Genomic DNA, 18,423 nt, shown 5'->3' on the forward strand with positions numbered 1-18,423 from the left:
TTTCTAATATTTGACCAGAAACTTATTTAGTAGCACTTGCACAGTTTCTGCAATAAGCAAGAAATTCTGTTAAAAATGTTGAATTCAGGGTTCAGCTTTTAGAAGATACAAGTTTATCCTCCAGCTAACAAATAAATTCAAAAAATAATATTTCTCCTTGAGCAGATGCTTTGCCAGCTAATATACAGAATCATAATTTTTTAACAAGAGTATAAGTAATCATGGTAAAGGAAATAGGCATTTGTGTCAAAGAACTAGAAAAATCATTGGTTTCAAAGAGACAGAAAGTTGATTTAATCAGGATTTCTCATTTTGAAACTTTGTTTGGAAATATCTGAGCAGCGCACTGGTTTCCCTTTTCCCCTTTTTCAAGCATTTCGAGTTGTGAGACCTCACAGGCTTGGTTTTGACTGGTGATTGTCTTAGTTTGATGGTGTCAGAAGTTGAACCCCTTATGAACTCAAGCCAGGAGGTCCCTGGAGGTAACCTGTGGTAACTTCTCACCTTTGCAAGAACATATCCTGAAACAGGAACTGGAGTGGGATCTATGCAAGGAGTGGGTGGCGAGGGACGTCCAGTAGATGAAGAGGAGGAGGAGGAAACAGAGGAGCAGGAGGAAGAAGAGGAGGAGGATGGGCCTTGAACCTGGGTTTCGGACTGAATACCATTACTATTTTTAACATACAGTAGCCAGTCAATAGACTGGGGCTCTTGGCTTAAATCTTTGCTCTCGGAGGATACAGCCAAACACTTTCGCTTTGTCTTGAGCCCCTGGATAAAATCAGATTCGGATGCAGGGAAAAACTGTGTAATCTTCTCTAATACGTCCAGATTGTCATCGAGGGGTTCTATATTATTTTCAGATTGACTGTCTTTCATAGGAAGTTGGAAACAGGATGAGGAAGGCTTCTCTGGTAGAGAAAGAATAAGGATTATTTTCACATCTACTTTCCCATCGGTGCTGCTCTCAGGTGTTGGTATGACAAAGAGGGTTGCGCATCGAGGATCTCTCTTTCCTGAAAGATGGTTACACTGCGATTTTATGGCGGAAGCACATTCTAAACAAACAGAATATGTTGATGAAAGGCGGGGACCAGGACGAGGGTTTGGCTTTCCTCTCATTCTTCGAAAGAGAATTTGCCTAGAGAGATCCTTCTGGATTGTAGACTTGGAGATGGAATTGACAATTTTATTGACAACATCAACAGGAACACTACCGCCTTTAATAATGCAGGGATGACTATAATCTAAGGCCCACGGGATTTCATTCTCTGGCTCTGTCTTCACACTTTTTTCAACGCTACTTTTATTCGGCAGTCTGGAACACGGAACTGAAGCATTTTTGTTCTTGATACAGGGCTTAGGACTTGATACTCTTTGACCTGAGGGATTTGGTTTAGGATGAACTGATGGTAGCTGACGAGGTCTTTGTTTGTCACTGAGTGAAGCAGTACTCTGGACCTTGGGGTGGCAAACAGCTGTGTTGATGGCCCTAGTGCTAGGATCACATCTAGCCACTATTTTAGGTTTAGGCTGGCACGTTGATAAACGCCGAGATGGCAGAAAAGAATGTGGTGATGGAGTTGATTTTCTCGATTTTGCTGGGGACAATGGTAAACTAAAAACATTGTTATTAGAGTTTGATACAGGAATTTTCAGAGGCTTGCTACAGTCGGGTAGTGGTGAATTACGAGTCACTCCATTGAATTCAAGAGAAGATGAAGTTGGAGGAAAGCTGTTTCTTTGAAGTCTGTTGGTGAATGATGGCGAACTCAGTGCTTTTTGACTGGATTCTAATAAAGATGACCAAAGGCGGTCTAATGAGGAATCCTTCTGTGACTTAGATTTACATAGTTGTGAGTCATGTTCACTTTGATTAGATTCCAAGGAAGGTGTAGTCCAGATGATATTCAGGGAAGGTGCTTCGTGATGTTGGAGGGAAGTTGAAGATGACCTTGAGACTCTTTGATTAGACTCCAGTGAAGGTGATTTCCAGCAAAGGTCAATACTTGATGATGTCTGCGTCTTCGGGAGGAGTAACCTTGATCTCGAACTTATTTTGCTAGGTTCCAAAGATGAAGCACTGGTAAAGCTAGTTAAGGATGCCGCCTCAGATTTGTGGTAAGACATAGAAGAGCCCAAGGATTTCCAAGAGGGATACGATGAATTTTTCAAGAGGGAGTCTTTTGAAGCTGTTGTTGAACATTTAGAATATAACGATGATGATGATTTCATAGCTCTGTTAGAGGAGCCTTGAGTGCTCTGGGTCTTCTTGTTAAAGCTTGCTGGTGACACTGTGACTGTATTTTGGGATTGTTCTTTGCACATGGGTTGGCTGTAAGATTGATTTTGTTTATCACCTGTGTAATAATGTATAGGCGAATTGTCTGTAGGTTGTTGCTGACAGTCTTGTATATAACCAAAGTATTTATTATTATAGCCTAATGGCACCATCTTCCACTGAAGTAGGGATCTTTGAAGAAGCAGTTGGCTTACAGGGTGTTTTAGTAGCAGTCTTTAGAACAAGAATCCATGGACAATCGGCACTTTAAGCACTAGTAGTCTTAATTTCTATGTGGTTATGTTTGTGTTAATGGCAAATGTTGTAGAATGTGTGACAATTAAGCTGTAAATGAAACTGGAGGGACAATGTTACGATGTTACCATTTAAGCTTTTCTCTGTCTTCTATTTAATTTCCAAGAGTTCCGGGAGGGGGGGTTCTCTCTCTGTCTCTCTTCAAGGAATAATTCCTGTTAAGAAAATTGTAGAGAATTTAGAAGAGGTCCTCACAGAATATACCTTTCCTAACTTGTAGTGATTAGACACAAGGTTTATAAGACTGTACCCAGAATATGTACTCTAGCCACCTCACATATCTTTTGAATTAATTTTCCTAAACCCATTACATATTTATAATAGATACATTTAGTTTCCTGAGTTAAAGACTAAAGTAATATATATGAATTTCTAATAGTTTCCAGAACCTTAAATGCTCAAAATATTTAAAAAGGAATTACTTTTGCTTCATCAATTATTTTATTCCTACAAAAAAAAGAATCAAAAGAATCTTATGCCAAATAATAGCATATTGAAGAAGGTGAAAAACAAATTTGAAGATGTTAGCTTCAAAGGTAGATTCAGTTCTTATTATTGTCACTTTTTTTTTACTTAGATCTAAGAATCTAAACATCTAGTTAAAAATCTCTTATATTTAGTCTCATTTCTGTTTGTCACCTCTTCAACACTGTAAGCATATGCTGTTCCCTTCTAAATCTACTGGCTTCTTGAATTTCACTCTTTCTGCCTAATTCTCTTATTTCTCTTTAGGTCCCTATGTTAGTTTTTATTTACATCTCACCACAACACAGTTTTCAGCTACATCACTGTGGTAATTTAATTGAAAATGAGACTCAGTGGCTCATAAATTTGGGTGCTTGGCCTGCAGTTGATAGAAATGCTTGGGAACAATTAGGAAATGTGATCTTATCATTTTGATATTGTCATTTTGAGGCTTTAAAAGCTCACCATTTCTAGCTAGCTAGCTTTCTCCCTCTTGCTTGGGGATGAGTTCTGAGCTCTGAGCTACTGTTTCAGTGCCATGCTTGCCCGCCTACTGCCATGGTCCCCTCTGTAATGGTCATGGACTCACCCTTTGAAAACATTGTTTCAATAAACTGTTGTACAAGTTGCCTTTATCACCTTGCTTTCTCGTAGCAATAGAAAAGTCACTAAGGTAACTACCATTTATCTTTTCATAGAATCCCTGGGTAGGCTCATCAATTATTGTTTAGGATTTGAAAAGAAACTATAGAAGTTTCATAAGAAAGTAGACACTCATTCCTAACTTAAGGAAATGTTTATTGAGATATGAGATCTGATGTTATTACTCTTTCTACCGCTCCATCCCCCTACCACTACCAACCTAATATATGATGAAAACAATGAATTCTTCATATATATCAACTTATTCAAGTAATATAGGAACAACTACATTATTGCTATTGATGGTTCCCTTTTGTTAATGTAGTTTGATAGACTTATTCTCAGCCTACTACAATTATTTGAAACATAGCTTATGAGAATCCTAGTGCAACTGCTTTTAAGTATTTGGTCATTGGGATCCATAGTATTTATTGATTAAATATCAGTCTTCCTAATACTAGTTTTACAAAACATGTCCTGATTATCTCTACTCTTTCAACAGTATCCTACAAAGCATCAAACTTCTCCATCTAAAAGTGCAATGATAATTGAAACACAAACAAATAAAACTCAACTAATTCAATTCTCTTCCTAGAGAAATTTATTTTCCTATGTCTTCCATTGTAGCCCTAAAACTTAGAGGTTTATTTTAGAATCCTTGTAGTCATAGAGGGTAATTTCATTTTATGACACTATTTAAATATCAGCATTGATTGATTTTTGCCTTTTTCATATCTTAATCTTGCAGTCTCACCATTTCAGTTTTTCTATAGGTACATCATAGACAAATTAATGTGTGATTATATTTACTTCTATAAATCATTTTCCAATAAATGAACCCTTTTCAATTTTCTGTCACCAGAAGTAAAAGAGTAAACTCTCTGGACAGATGCCCCTGACTCCCACTTATGGATTTCACAAGCTTTCAATGTCTGAAAAGTTGTTAAGTTTCTAGTTCAAACCCTCAGAATACAACAAATTGCCCATTTAAATACTTGAGTAATATATCAATAAATACCATCAGAATTTGATACACACAATGAAAACTGAAGGATTCAATACCTTCAGAGAATGTATATTAAAAAGCAAGTTCTTGTACTGCTAAATTGGCACAGATAATTCTCTTTGATAAGTTTTCTAGTTGGATCTGTTAATTAAATTAGTATTATTATTAAAAAAGAGAATTTCCACTACAAAGAACATTACAGCAGACATATGTACATAAAACAAAACATTCTTTGAGTATTTTTTTTAGTTTTTTTTTATTATTGGGTATTTATTTCATTTACATTTCCAATGCTATCCCAAAAGTCCCCCACACCCTCCCACACCCACTCTCCCACCCACCCTCTCCCACCTCTTGGCCCTGGCGTTCCCCTGTACTGAGGCATATAAGGTCTGCACGACCAATGTGCCTCTCTTTCCACTGATGGCCGACCAGGCCATTTTCTGATACATATGCAGCTAGAGACACGAGCTCTGGGGGAGGGGGAGGGGGACTGGTTAGTTCATATTGTTGTTCCACCTATAGGGTTGCAGATCCCCCCCAGCTCCCTGGGTACTTCCTCCAGCTCCTCTATAATAGCCACAAACTAGAATCAAGTGCTGATCAATAGTAGACTATATAAATAATGTATATTCATTCAAAATTAACAAATAGTGAAAATTTATAGAAAATATAGCACAAATGCAGTTGCATACATGAATCTCACATGGAAAATATTAGGTGAAAAAAATCACATATAAGTGCTAAATGTTTCATGATTTTATGTATGAAACACAAAAGTTGTTGACCCTGACCATATGGCTAAAATGAGTGTGCTTGGTGATGTGCGGACTAGGAGAGAGCACAAAACTATGTCTGAGAGGTAGTGCTCTACTGCCTGTGGACCTGGATGCTGATGGGATAAATGAGTTCATTTGGTGATAATTGAGTTCTAACACTTATAATATGTGCATTCTTGTAGATCCCTTCAGTAAAATAAAAAGTATAAAAGTAGATGACTTGAGGCTAATTAGAAAAGACACATCTGAGAGAGTATTGCACTGGAAGGTGAAACTTTAAAGCACAGACCAAGATCTGGCTCACAGATGCAAGGAAACCCACCGCCCACCCCCCACCCCCAATCCACACACATACAGAGAGTGAGAGAGAGAGAAAGGTAGAGGGGGAATGCAAGGTAGAGATCCTGCTAGCCTATCGACAAGAATAAGGGAATTCAAAACAACTGGAATGAGCAAGAAGAATATAAAGGTAAAAACCCATAGAAAATAGCATTTTTGAAAGTTTTTACTTTCAGAATTACTCAGCAAATGTCATTTATATTTCTTTTTGGGGGGTTGATTATTCCTTTTTTTTAATATATTTTATTACGTATTTTCCTCAATTACATTTCCAATGCTATCCCAAAAGTCCCCCATACCCTCCCCCCNCTCCCCCCTTTCCCTACCCCCCCGTTCCCCTTTTTTTTTTTTTTTTTTGGCCCTGGCATTCCCCTGTACTGGGGCATATAAAGTTTGTGTGTCCAATGGGCTTGTGGACGTTGTACATCGTGGTGCGGAGCCTAGTGCGCACCACGATGTACAACGTCCACAAGCAGAGGACACATGCTCCACTATGTTCATAGCAGCCTTATTTATAATAGCCAGAAGCTGGAAAGAACCCAGATGCCCCTCAACAGAGGAATGGATACAGAAAATGTGGTACATTTACACAATGGAGTACTACTCAGCTATTAAAAAGAATGAATTTATGAAATTCCTAGGCAAATGGATGGACCTGGAGGGCATCATCCTGAGTGAGGTAACCCAATCACAAAGAAACTCACACAATATGTACTCACTGATAAGTGGATATTAGCCCAAAACTTAGGATACCCAAGATATATAATACAATCTGCTAAACACATGAAACTCAAGAAGAATGAAGACCAAAGTGGGGTCACTGTACCCCTTCTTAGAATTGGGAACAAAACATCCATGGAAGGAGTTATAGAAACAAAGATTGGAGCTGTGACGAAAGGATGGACCATCTAGAGACTGTCATTTATATTTCAAAAGCTTATCTAGCAATAGCTATAGAAGCATTATGAATATCAAGAGAAAAGCTCAGACTCGGTGAAGCTGCAATTAGTGCAGAAAATGAACTAACAAGTATTTCTTCTGTTCTAATGCTTTTATTCTTGGGTTGATGCTCCACCAATAAGTATAAGTTCTTCAAAGTACGATAAACTTAGAAAAGTTCTTAATTTTTTCTTGGAAAACCATGTACAATTCATACATTTCAGAATGACAATAGTAACACAAATAAGGTAAAATATTAATATTACAATTCACAAGTGGAAACATATGAAACCCTTAAATCTTTTTTTAAATGGTGCATATAAGTGTTTTGCATGCATGTGTGTACATGCACCAAGTGCATGTCTGGTGCATGCAGGCCAGAAGATGGCTTTGGATTTCTCAGGACTGGTACTCCGAGTTGAGTCTGAATCCTTTAGAAGAATAGTCAGTGCTCATAACCACTGCCAAACTCTCCCATGTATCCCCCTTTCTATCTTTCAAAGACATAGTCTATTTCTCTTTAGCACATTTGTATACTCCTGGAAGTGTGCATATGTGCACGGTATATTGTGTGTCTATGTGTGTGTGTATGTATGTGTATATATATGAATGTGGTGTGTGTGTGTGTGTGTGCACGCGCGCACGCGGGTGAGTGCATGCTGTGTGTTTGTGTGATAGTATTATTTGTACATATATGTTTTACATTTTTAGGGCTAACTATTTGGTATTTAATACAATGGTATGTTCCTCCCTGAGGAAGACTATTTACCCCACTTGCAGAAACCCTTATTTGTCTATAATTCTTTACTTGAACTGAGGCCTTAGGCACAGGATTTGTGCTGTAGATGTGTCAGTTGGGACTGGGCTCTACAGCTCTGCATTCTGATTGGTAGTGATTTTCTCCAATGGTCTCTATCTTTTGCAAAGAAAAGTTTTCTTGATGAGAGCTACACATCTTTGGTTATCAGAAAAAATATTAAGAATGTTTTAGGAATTATGCAGGTTCAGTGATGTAGCTGTAGGTTTTTCTCTAAAACGCATGGTTTCATTATCTCTGAGTAGCTAGCCAGTTGCTAGTTCAGGCATGATTTCTGAAGAGAGTACTACCAGTGAGCTTTTGAAGTACTTTGCAAATAGGATATCCACACAAATTTGTTATTCTAATATGTTCAATTTATTCACACAAAAATTCCTCATAATGCCATGCTAATATAAGTGTTAAAGCACCATCTCACCAGCCAGGGAACATTTGTTTAGAAAATGCTGCTGGGTTCTACTGGGAAATCTTCTCTGGTTGTAGTTAGGATGTTTCCAGAGCTTTGAGGTACAATGTATATCCAACATGGATGAAATCCTTCATCTCTGTCTCAGGCCAGAAGGATGATGCCACTGGTGAAAGTCCAGAAGGTCCTTGAGAGGTCCTGTTAGTGCCTAGCACTGACAAGTGGTCCTGTGTGAGCTCAAGATTGATATTGAAAAGTCCACAGTCATCAAAGCCAGGACCACACACAGAGGACAGTTTCCAAGTCCTCTTGCCAGTGGGTCTTAGAGCAGAGGCTTAAGATGCCACATCTTGGGAGCAGTGCACAGGGATGCTAGGGACCATTTCTCATTGCAGCATGTGGAGACCATTACAAACCCCACACATCTTGCTAAAACACAAGGAATAACTGATTGCAGCATTCTTAGACAAACGTATTCATCTACCCACCCAACTTCTGCATCTACATTTCAAGGAACATCATAGAAGGTTTGAAGAAATTGAAAGAGCCAGAGGACCAGGAAGTCTTCTGGGAAATTGTATCTCCTAGAAATAAGGTAGTTACATCCAAGAAAATGTGGCTGCCAAACAACAGCAACGACAAGATCAAAAGACAGGGTAATAGGTAAGAAGAAACTCTCATAGGGCCCTACCTCTAGACAAAACTTGAGCAGTGAATGACTACCGAGAAAGAGAGAATTAGTGATCCTCAGGGATGATCATCTCATTTTTTTTTCCAATTCCAATTGCTCAGCTGGAAAATCATATATATACATGCAACACTAAACAAACCCAGTAGATTGTATGTATTCATTTATGGATTTGTATATACATGGAATCACAAAAAGAAACAGACTGCATGCCTTTGAGAGGAAGTGAGGACATACATGGAGGGGGTGAGGACAATGAATGGGAAGAGAGTAATATACATTTTTTAAATAATATATATATATATATATAAATGATAACACAGCTTCTAATGCTCTAGAAATACACTATGAGAAAGAACAAGAAAAGTCATGATTCAGTATGGAATTTCTATAATAATATGCATTAAGCCAGTTAAAGTCATGGGGTGAACAAGAGTCCATTGTCACATATTTGATAGATTCAAGTATAGAGACTAAATAAGTGTGCTGTGATAACCTCGGTGGTCTATTGGACCAATAAGCTGACATTAACTAAAAACTTCACAAAGTTCTGTGACATTCTGTCAATAGTGTTGTCTCAGTCACTTCCGTGTTTTGATAAGTGACGTAATTCCCCACATCAAAACCCCTGAAACCCCTACTAGAACATCAGTGAAATGTGAAAGTAAACTATGTGAAGTTTCAGCATGTGAAATAAATATACAAAGATTAGTTGCCGCTCTTCATGGCCATGGCAAACCATTCACAAAAGCCAAGACTTTTATAAATGGAATTTTTCCCTCCTGGTTCCATTCTTGCAAATTATTGACACCTTGCACCCATATTCAAGGAACAAAACAATGAGGTTCTATTCAACATATTTTCTCCTTCCTTTTAGAATCCCAATCCAGATTATCATAACAACTCATAGTAAGTGGGTCTTCTCACATTAACCAAATAAAGATGAATAAAAATAATCACATCCTGGAATGTTCAGAGCCTCATCTCCCAAGTAATTTGAAATTTCATCAAGTTGACACTTAAGATTAACAAGCCCAGACGAATTATTGCTAGTCTTACTGCCTGCTCATGTGAGAGACTAGCAGATGTACTACTTGTTTGACCTGAAATTTTTCCTCTTAATCATTCTTTGTTCATCTGTTCCTTTGTGAAATTTATTCTCTTCTCAATTCTAATGGTTAAAACTGTCTTTCTCTTGTGTATATACGATTCCTTCAAGTATCTTCTGTAGTGCTTGGTTATTGTTCTTTAAATTCCTTATCTTGGCATGTCCTTATTTATTTATCATTTTTAAGAGACGGTTGACTGCATAAAGGATTCTTGCTTAGCAGGTTTGAGGATGCTATTCTGGTGGATGCTGTTCTTGTTTTCACTTTCAGCTCTTGAAATACAAACATTCTTTACATTTTTTGTTTTGGGAAGTTGCTAAGGAGAAGATTGATGCTATTCCAATATTTCTGTCTTTGTGGGTGAGTCCATGTTTCCCCCTCAATTCTTTTTTTTTTTTTTTTTTTTTTGGTTTTTCGAGGCAGGGTTTCTCTGTGTAGCCTTGGCTGTCCTGGAACTCACACTGTAGACCAGGCTGGCCTCGAACTCAGAAATCCGCCTACCTCTGCCTCCCGAGTGCTGGGATTAAAGGCGTGCGCCACCACGCCCGGCCCCCCTCAATTCTTAATGTTATCACTTTGCTTTATATGCTTGCCACATTGACAATAATATGAAGCAATGAGGTTCTTCTCTGTTATGCTTGTTCTGATTTCTAAACATGCCTCGTGTTGTGAGTGTTTATCTCTTTTTCTAAATTTGGGGGATTTTTCTGCTATTGTTTCATTGACTGGATTCTCCACAGCTTTGGGTTTTCTCTCAGATCTTCTCCTCAGGTGTAATCCTTAGTTATTATACTGGTAGGCATGCTCTTCTTTGTTCTAGTTGATGTTTGAGTAGTATTTATTCAACCTTGCTCCGCATATTCTTTCTTTAGCTTGATCAAGTCCATTGTTGGTGCCTTTCACTGTGTTTTCCATGTGATTCAGTTTTTCACCTCTGACATTTCTAATTGGGTTTGTTTAACATTCTCAAGTCTTTGGTAAGGTTTTCCTCAGTGTTGCTGTGTTTTTCTCACACACTTTACTGACATTTTATTACTGTATGTTGCTGACTTCCTTGGGCCTTTATTGAACATGCTTTATTAATCACCTTTCAGGTCACTGACCATTATATCAAAAACCTTGTGAACTGTCCTAGCATTTTATATCCTTGAGTTCAGTAGTTGAACATTGTGAGTTTTTGAAGGAGTGTTACTGCCTTGGTTTTTGCCATGTTTCTTGTGTTTTTGTGCTGTTATTTGTGCATGTGTTGATTTCAATATTTGTTCTGAATGTGACAGGGGAGGGCAGTATTATCATTCATGATCCTACTCTTAGCTTTCCAACCTCCAGCACCATTCATCAAAAAGGAAAGTAACTGCTCTGCAAGAAACAACATCAAACCACATGAAATACTTTGTAGACTTAAAATCCATTATAAACTACTAATAGCTAACCAATAATGAACCTAGAAATGGCAATACAATGTATAATGCAGCTTGAACTTAAAAGTTATCTAGAGGGAGTATGGAAATAGTAAACAAATGATATGAAGGTGTTGGGAAATGAGGAGACAGAAAAAGCATAGTTAAAATAAAGAAGGCAAAAAAGAAAAAGAAAAAAAAAGGCAGAAAGGGCATCAAGAAAAGTATCCTGGGGAGAACAAAATCAGAACAAATATCCTCATAATGAAGCCATCAAAAAACAAATTAAACTAATTAAAAAGGGCACAAAAGTAAAACATGAGAGTATTTAGATATACTACTAAGTACAGGGTGGAGCAAAATAAGGAAATATAAGGAAAAATTAATATGTTTGGATAATATTGTGTTAGAATGTTTGATTTCTTAAAACTGCTGCTAATTTAATATTATGTACTGAGTAATGACAGACATTAGAAAATATTAAAATTTTGTTTCCTGTAATTACATCATATATTTTCCCTTAGAGCATAAACCTTCAGACAATAATTAACACTGCAATTCAAAACTTATAATTGCTTCAATTGTAAGCCTAAGTGTTTTATGCAACAATTCTTGGGACTGTGTTGTATGATGTCATGCATACATAACCATGGCTTCCATTACACCAAGTGATGTAATAGGTATATTGCCAGAAATGCCACAGATTCACCACACATTTGATTTTGAACTTTGGAGCATAATTTATTGGGCTGCAGAGAAAGCTCAGCATGTACTACTCTTAGAAAGGGCAGGAGTTTTGTTCATAGCACTCACATTAAACTACTCTTAGCTGCCTATAACTTTGTCTTGTTGCACTCAATCTCCAACCCAAATAAGTCCCGTCAACAAAAAACACAACTTAATAAATAAGAATACAAGCTTCACACCTACATTCAGCAAATCTACCACTACACTACTATATTCCCCATCTGTGAGACCCCTTATAACTTGTGGTTTCTTCAGGCCATGTGCTTCTCCTCCATTCTCTTTCCACTCTCTCCTCTCCCCTCCTCCTTCTCCCCACAAACTTTATAGCTCCACCTTCCCTTCTACTGCCCAATCACTGGCTCTAGCCCTTATTTTACAAGTTAAAGTGGGGAGCAGGTACACAAGAAGTCACCTGTATATGTGATTCACTCCTCATCCACAATGCCTCATGGGAAAGTGGAATTAGCATCAAAATAGAAGACCAGGACTATCCACAACATTGGGCTCAGAAGAATCAGATGCCTCTGAGTCCATAGGTACCAGCACTCATGAACAGACACAGAAACACACATGCAAACACGTGCACGTAGAAAGAAACACACAAAACATGCTTACTCAATTTAAAATAAATTTTACTATTGTTAAACTTTTGGGATATTCATGTTCACTTATAGAACTATGAAATTATGATACACAGTTTAAGAGTTTATAAGTATTGGTCTTTTCTGACTTCTACTAGTTATATGTTATCTTAATGTTCATATATTGAAATTGGCCAAATTATAGTGAGCTACATATTTTGCTGTTAATTTCTAATCACTTTCATTAATCCATATTTCAGCGGATAATTGTTGCAAATGATGAGGCAAAGATAGAAAGTTAAATTCCCCCAAACTTCCTAGGAGGGTCACATTTACAGTGTCTTACTAATCCCTGCATGCTAGTACTGTATAATAATTGACTTCAATGCATTTTGCTCACAATGCATGTGCTTACAATCAGTCATGTAGTCAGCTGTTCAACTTTACAACATTTGGTTTCTCAATATGGGTTCAGTAAGCCCTTGGGATGAAGATTTTAGATATAGTGATTTGATTGCTTTATGATATGCTTCTAACAAATGATTGAAAGCTCACTTTGTTCTGGAGTATTGTACACTAAAGTTTCTGGGTAAAATTTTGCATAAATAGTTTGTCATTAATTAGGTTTCTATTGCTGTGATAAAATACCATAGCCAAAAACAACATGGAAAAGAAAGGTTTTATTTCAATCTACAGCACCACATCATAGGCCATCATCACAGGACATAAGGGCAATAACTCAAGCCGAGTAGGAGACTGGAGTCAGGACCTGGAGCGGAAGCCATAAAGGAGTATTTACCAACTTGCTTCCCCTGGCTTGCTGGACCTGACATTTTATACACCACAGGACCACCTTCCCAGGTACACCATGCACAATGGGCTAGGTCCTACCAGATCAATCACTCATTTTAAAAAGTGACCCACAGGCTTGCCTGCCGGCAAATCCTATGGAGGCATTTTCTCAGTTGGCCCCTTGTCTCAAGATAACTCTAGCTTATATCAAGTTGACAGAAATAACAACAAAAACTTGAAAACGGTCCTTTCCTTGTTTATAAAGTCACAGTGTAGTAGGATGCTGAGTGACTCAACATTGACTTTATCAATGATAATAGAATGATGCATCAAGTTTCTGTAGATAAAATATTGCTGTCAGGCACTGTCTTCCTAGATATGGCCCCTACATAGAAATGAACAGCAACAGTACTTTTAGTTATATGAGAGGGAGTTCTCTAGAAAGCAGCTGTGCAAACAAAGAGAAGAGCCTCAGAAAACCATGGCACATTTACAGAATTGTTGATTACACTGCATGTCTGATTCAAGATATTTTGCTTATACAAAATCATGAAGCAAGCCTGGAAAGGATAATTTGGTAGGTTGCACACTGCCTTCATTTTATTTGATCCATGTTTTCCATTCAACAGAATACCACCAGCTGTCTGACTCTAAAAGGATTAGTCTTCATCAATTGTTTTCTTCCAGATGCATTGAACTAGCTAATATATGTAACATTTTCAGATCAATGTATATGACAGTGGCCACATTTTAATTTTTTTACACATAAGAATAAAATATTACAATTTAAAATATCATATTTGATAAATTGCTGGCAATATTAGTATGCTTTTCCAAATGTGGGATGCCCATTTTCTTGCTATGAAAACAAACACAAATGTTATCATAATGACAGGTAACATCTTCATTTTCTGCAATTTGTGTACTTTAAACATTGTATAACCTTTGCTGATCTAGAAAGGCTTTGATTACTTCTTAAAATGAGCTAATATTAACACTGCTCACTAAATTTCACTAGTTTAAATCATTTACAAGGTTTGTCATTTAAAAGAATAATTATTTTGAATCCTTGATTCATGATTTAAAATGCTTTTCTTTAAGCTCAGTGTTGTTTTTTGTTATTTATACAAACTATTCCAGGAAAAAAAAATCAAATTATGAGCAGAACTAAATCTAATTTTAGTTATCTTCCTTACTGATTATTATTATTTATTAATATGAGTAAAGTATGTATTAGTGTCAGAGACAAACTACTGGGTTCTGGGGATCATCTTGCTTCCACTGCCTAGTCAGCTCAGATTTCTTCACACCATACACCCCAGTGCCCAGCTAACAGCTGCTACATTGAAATATAAAGATCTATAAGATTGCCTTATGATATTTCCAACTGGAAGTCTATCCATGATGCTTCAAAACTGATTTTGCTAAGCATTCTCCGTTAGTACAATTCTAAAAGGAAAAAAAAAGGGGGGGGGGATACAGAAGTCTACTTAGATCGCTGATATCACAAATGTCATCAGTTTTGATCACCCAGTCATGCCTTTCACGTTTTTCTGTCCCACGCCCACATTTCTCCTCGCAGAAAACTGGGTGGTAAGCAACCCCAAACCTCATTGATCCCTCAACAGACACTCATTCAGCCTGCAGCTTGTGAGTCGGGGCTTTCTGTTGCTCTCTGGTAGCCCCGTCCAGTAACATCAGCCCTATTCCGTGAGGAACCCTGGTCCTCTGGTCCACTCTCAACCATGTTTGACTTCAGGCTTGTTATTTCCCATGCAAAGTAAGAAGGATCGTTTTCCCGCCTTTGCTCCCCCACCCCACCCCACCCCCGGACTTAAGGCTGTCTGATTTCTGCTTCTCTATTCTGAGTGATAAATAACCTTCAGAATCACCGTCCTCCCTGCTCGCTCTCGTGCTGCTGCCGGCAGCATCTGTTTTTAGTCATGTCCAACATACCTTCCTAAGCTTTCCCTTCATCTTCCTAACCTTTCTCTTTCACCCAGATCTCTGCACCTCTTTTCTCAAATTGCATTCCATTTTCCCAACTCCATTCTAAAACTGTCCTCTACTTCACAGTCAGGTTTGTTGATTTTACCCACACACATGCACAAGTACACATTCCCACACTTCTGGGTCTAACAAAATTGCTATGTCAACAATTTTAAGTATTTGAGGTAAAACATATAGAAGAATCAAACACAAAACACTTAATATAAACAGCATGTTTATGAAGCCCCTAGTGCAGGGGTGCTTCAAACCTATGTCTATCCAGAATATTGAATGTGCATAAGAAAGGGGAAAGAGCATTAAAATTGTTGGACTTAAAAATCATTCACTAGATTTTAAAAATCGATGTTGGACTTGAAAAAAATGTTATTTTCTCTTATTCCTTAAGCTAGAAGTATTTGAAGTATGGGATTTGTACCTCAGCATTTTCCTAAAGCACACACATTTTCTTTATGTTTTAAAAACCAACTGAAAGGTCAATTATCAAAGAAATTAGAGTAATGTAGGAAGTTGAGTTACATTGTATGGACATCTCATGAAAGCATGTTTTAATTCATTGGCCTATGTAACAGTTGACTGTGTCCAGGTTTCTTTATATTAGGAAACCTAACAAGCCCATAGGCAGCAACGTTCAGGCAGAAAATGTCATGCTTCTGGTATGGTGTTAGAAACTCTAGATCAGGCAGTGAAAACTGAGTCTAGCTCTGATATTTTCTAACGTTATAACTTATGCATATTATTTAAGACTGCCTCTTCACCTGTGAAATAAATACAACTATACATACAGTAGAAAGTATTTTGCAAAGCAAATGTTAATATGCACAGTACTGGGCAAAACATTTGATAATTCACGAATGATCAATAACTTATTTTTTTAAGGTTTGTTAAGTTTTAATTGTGTGTGTGCACACATGCTCGTGGGTGTGTGTGTGTGTGTGTGTGTGTGTGTGTGTGTGTGTGTGTGTGAGTGCAGGTCTCCTTGGAAGCTAGAAGTGGACATTGGCTCCCCTAGAGCCAGACTTAGACAGAGTTGCAAGCTGGCTGCTGTATGAGGTGAGAATCAGGCCCAGGTCCTATGTAAGTGCAGTATGTGTTCTTACAGCATGGCTGTTTTACCAGTCCCATTTCAACAAATTATTACCATAAAAGCCACCTATGTCACCCTATACAGATGAAAGTCAAATTATTAAAATATCTTCTTCAATAATCATAAATTAATTGCTTGAACATTTTTTTCCTGGGAGGCTAGGGTGGTTTTCCTTATCTGTATATTTATAAGGATGTAATTGGGTGGTCTTTCAATGAAAGAGTTCTTGCTTCACATGGGTCAAGCTTCAGGTTCAAATATTATCAGAAAGAAAGAAAGAGAGAGAGAGAGAGAGAGAGAGGAAGGAAGGAAGGAAGGAAGGAAGGAAGGAAGGAAGGAAGAAAAGAGTGAAAGAATTGTGACTATTCTAAGTAATTCAGAAATTAACCCAAAAGTTATGATACTTTGTGTATAAACATGTGTATATGTGTATGTATCTACATATAGTGTGTGTGATATATACATATATATATATATATTTGTTACATAATATACCACATGCTCACACACTAATATAGTATAAAATGTAATATGAAAAATTAACACAAGACATATAGACCTTGCCTTTCCAAATGTTGATCTTAACATAAAACTAACCTTTAATTTTCTTTACAATCATATTATTTTAGCTTCTCACAAAATCATTTTAAAGAAGTTTTCCTAAGTTACCACTGTAGCCCATGCCTGTCTTTCTGACACTCCTCAGACAGAAGCTGGAGACTTATGAGACCAAGGTCTGCCTGGGCTACATTAGCACTCTGTAGACAGAAGTAATATTACATCAAGGTCTGCTTGGACTACATGACAAGCTTAAGGCTTGTCTAGGCTCTGTGGTAAAACCTAGACAAAAATAAAGAAAAAAACGTATTAATAATCTTGGCATCTTCCTTTTAAAATAATCCCTTTCTATTTTCACAATAAGTCTAGGACAATCTGTTTTTCTGTGGCCCCCAGAACACAGCTATCACCTCAAAAAGAATAATAAAATTGTTTGTATGGAACTTGATATAAATGAGTGTGGCCTAGGATGTGGATATAAACTGCTCTGGATAACATGGCTACGTGAATTTCATAGTCACAAAGGGAATCAAGACATTTTCCAAGACTTTGGTGGCCATCAGGCAGGCAGAGTACAGCCAAGCAAGGCTAACACAACAGGCCTGGGATGTCATCTCGTTTTATTCTTACCTACTGATCTGGAAAGTTAATAGATTCCAAAGTGCCTATCTGAAGGTTAGACTGTGTAAGGTGAGATACAAAGGAAAGCAATGAATAAATATTAAAAGGACTAAAATTGACCCAAGATCATTCTGACCCTGGTTTGAAATATGTCAACTCTGTACAGGAAATTCCAATCAATCTGCCTTTAGAATCCTTAACACATACAGAGCTTTTTACTCTAGAAACTTCATGTTAGTAAAGAAAAAAAAAAAGTACTTCACAGAAAAACAGCCTATCTTCTAAGTCATATGATTTTTCAAAAATGTATAGAAATAGTAAAGCAATTGTGAAACCATTGAAATTAAAGAATCTGATAAAAAAAAAAATCTCTACATTAAAGAATTTAAACCACAGAAAAGCACCTGGGTAGCTAGGGCACAGGGTCGGCTGACACTCGCCAGCTACCCACAACACCGGCCACAGGATCTTAAGACTTCTGGTGAGTGGAACACATCTTCTGCTCCAATCCAATTGCACGGGACCTGAGACTGCTCTGGTTGGGGAGAGAGAAATCCGGCCTACATAGGGCCACAAACCTCTTCCGGTCAGAAAAGCACCTGGGTAGCTAGGGCGCAGGGTTGGCTGACACTTGCCAGCTACCCACAACACCCACCACAGGATCTTAAGACTTCTGGTGAGTGGAACACAGCTTCTGCTCCAATCCAATCATGCGGGACCTGAGACTGCATTAGTTAGGGTAGCAGAAACCGGCCTGAGTAGGACCACAGGCCTCATCCGGCCGGATCAGCACCTTGGTAGCTAGAGCGCAGGGTCGGCTGACACCCGCCAGCTACCCACGACC

The 18,423-nt window shown here is 37.8% G+C and overlaps 1 protein-coding gene across 2 annotated transcripts in view; it reads right to left on the bottom strand.

The window, feature by feature from the left end:
- Positions 1-270: 270 nt before the first annotated feature.
- LOC110311582 (casein kinase II subunit alpha'-interacting protein) overlaps positions 271-18,423 on the bottom strand; it is a 116,674-nt gene continuing 98,521 nt past the window's right edge. For both annotated transcript variants that reach the window (XM_021184971.1, XM_021184970.1), the window contains exon 3: positions 271-2,751. In XM_021184971.1, the coding sequence (XP_021040630.1) occupies positions 298-2,454 (2,157 nt within the window). In that variant the 5' untranslated portion in view covers positions 2,455-2,751 and the 3' untranslated portion in view covers positions 271-297. The remainder of the gene's footprint in view (positions 2,752-18,423) is intronic.

Source organism: Mus caroli, chromosome 16 (assembly GCF_900094665.2).
Source record: "Mus caroli chromosome 16, CAROLI_EIJ_v1.1, whole genome shotgun sequence".
NCBI classification, from domain to species: domain Eukaryota; kingdom Metazoa; phylum Chordata; class Mammalia; order Rodentia; family Muridae; genus Mus; species Mus caroli.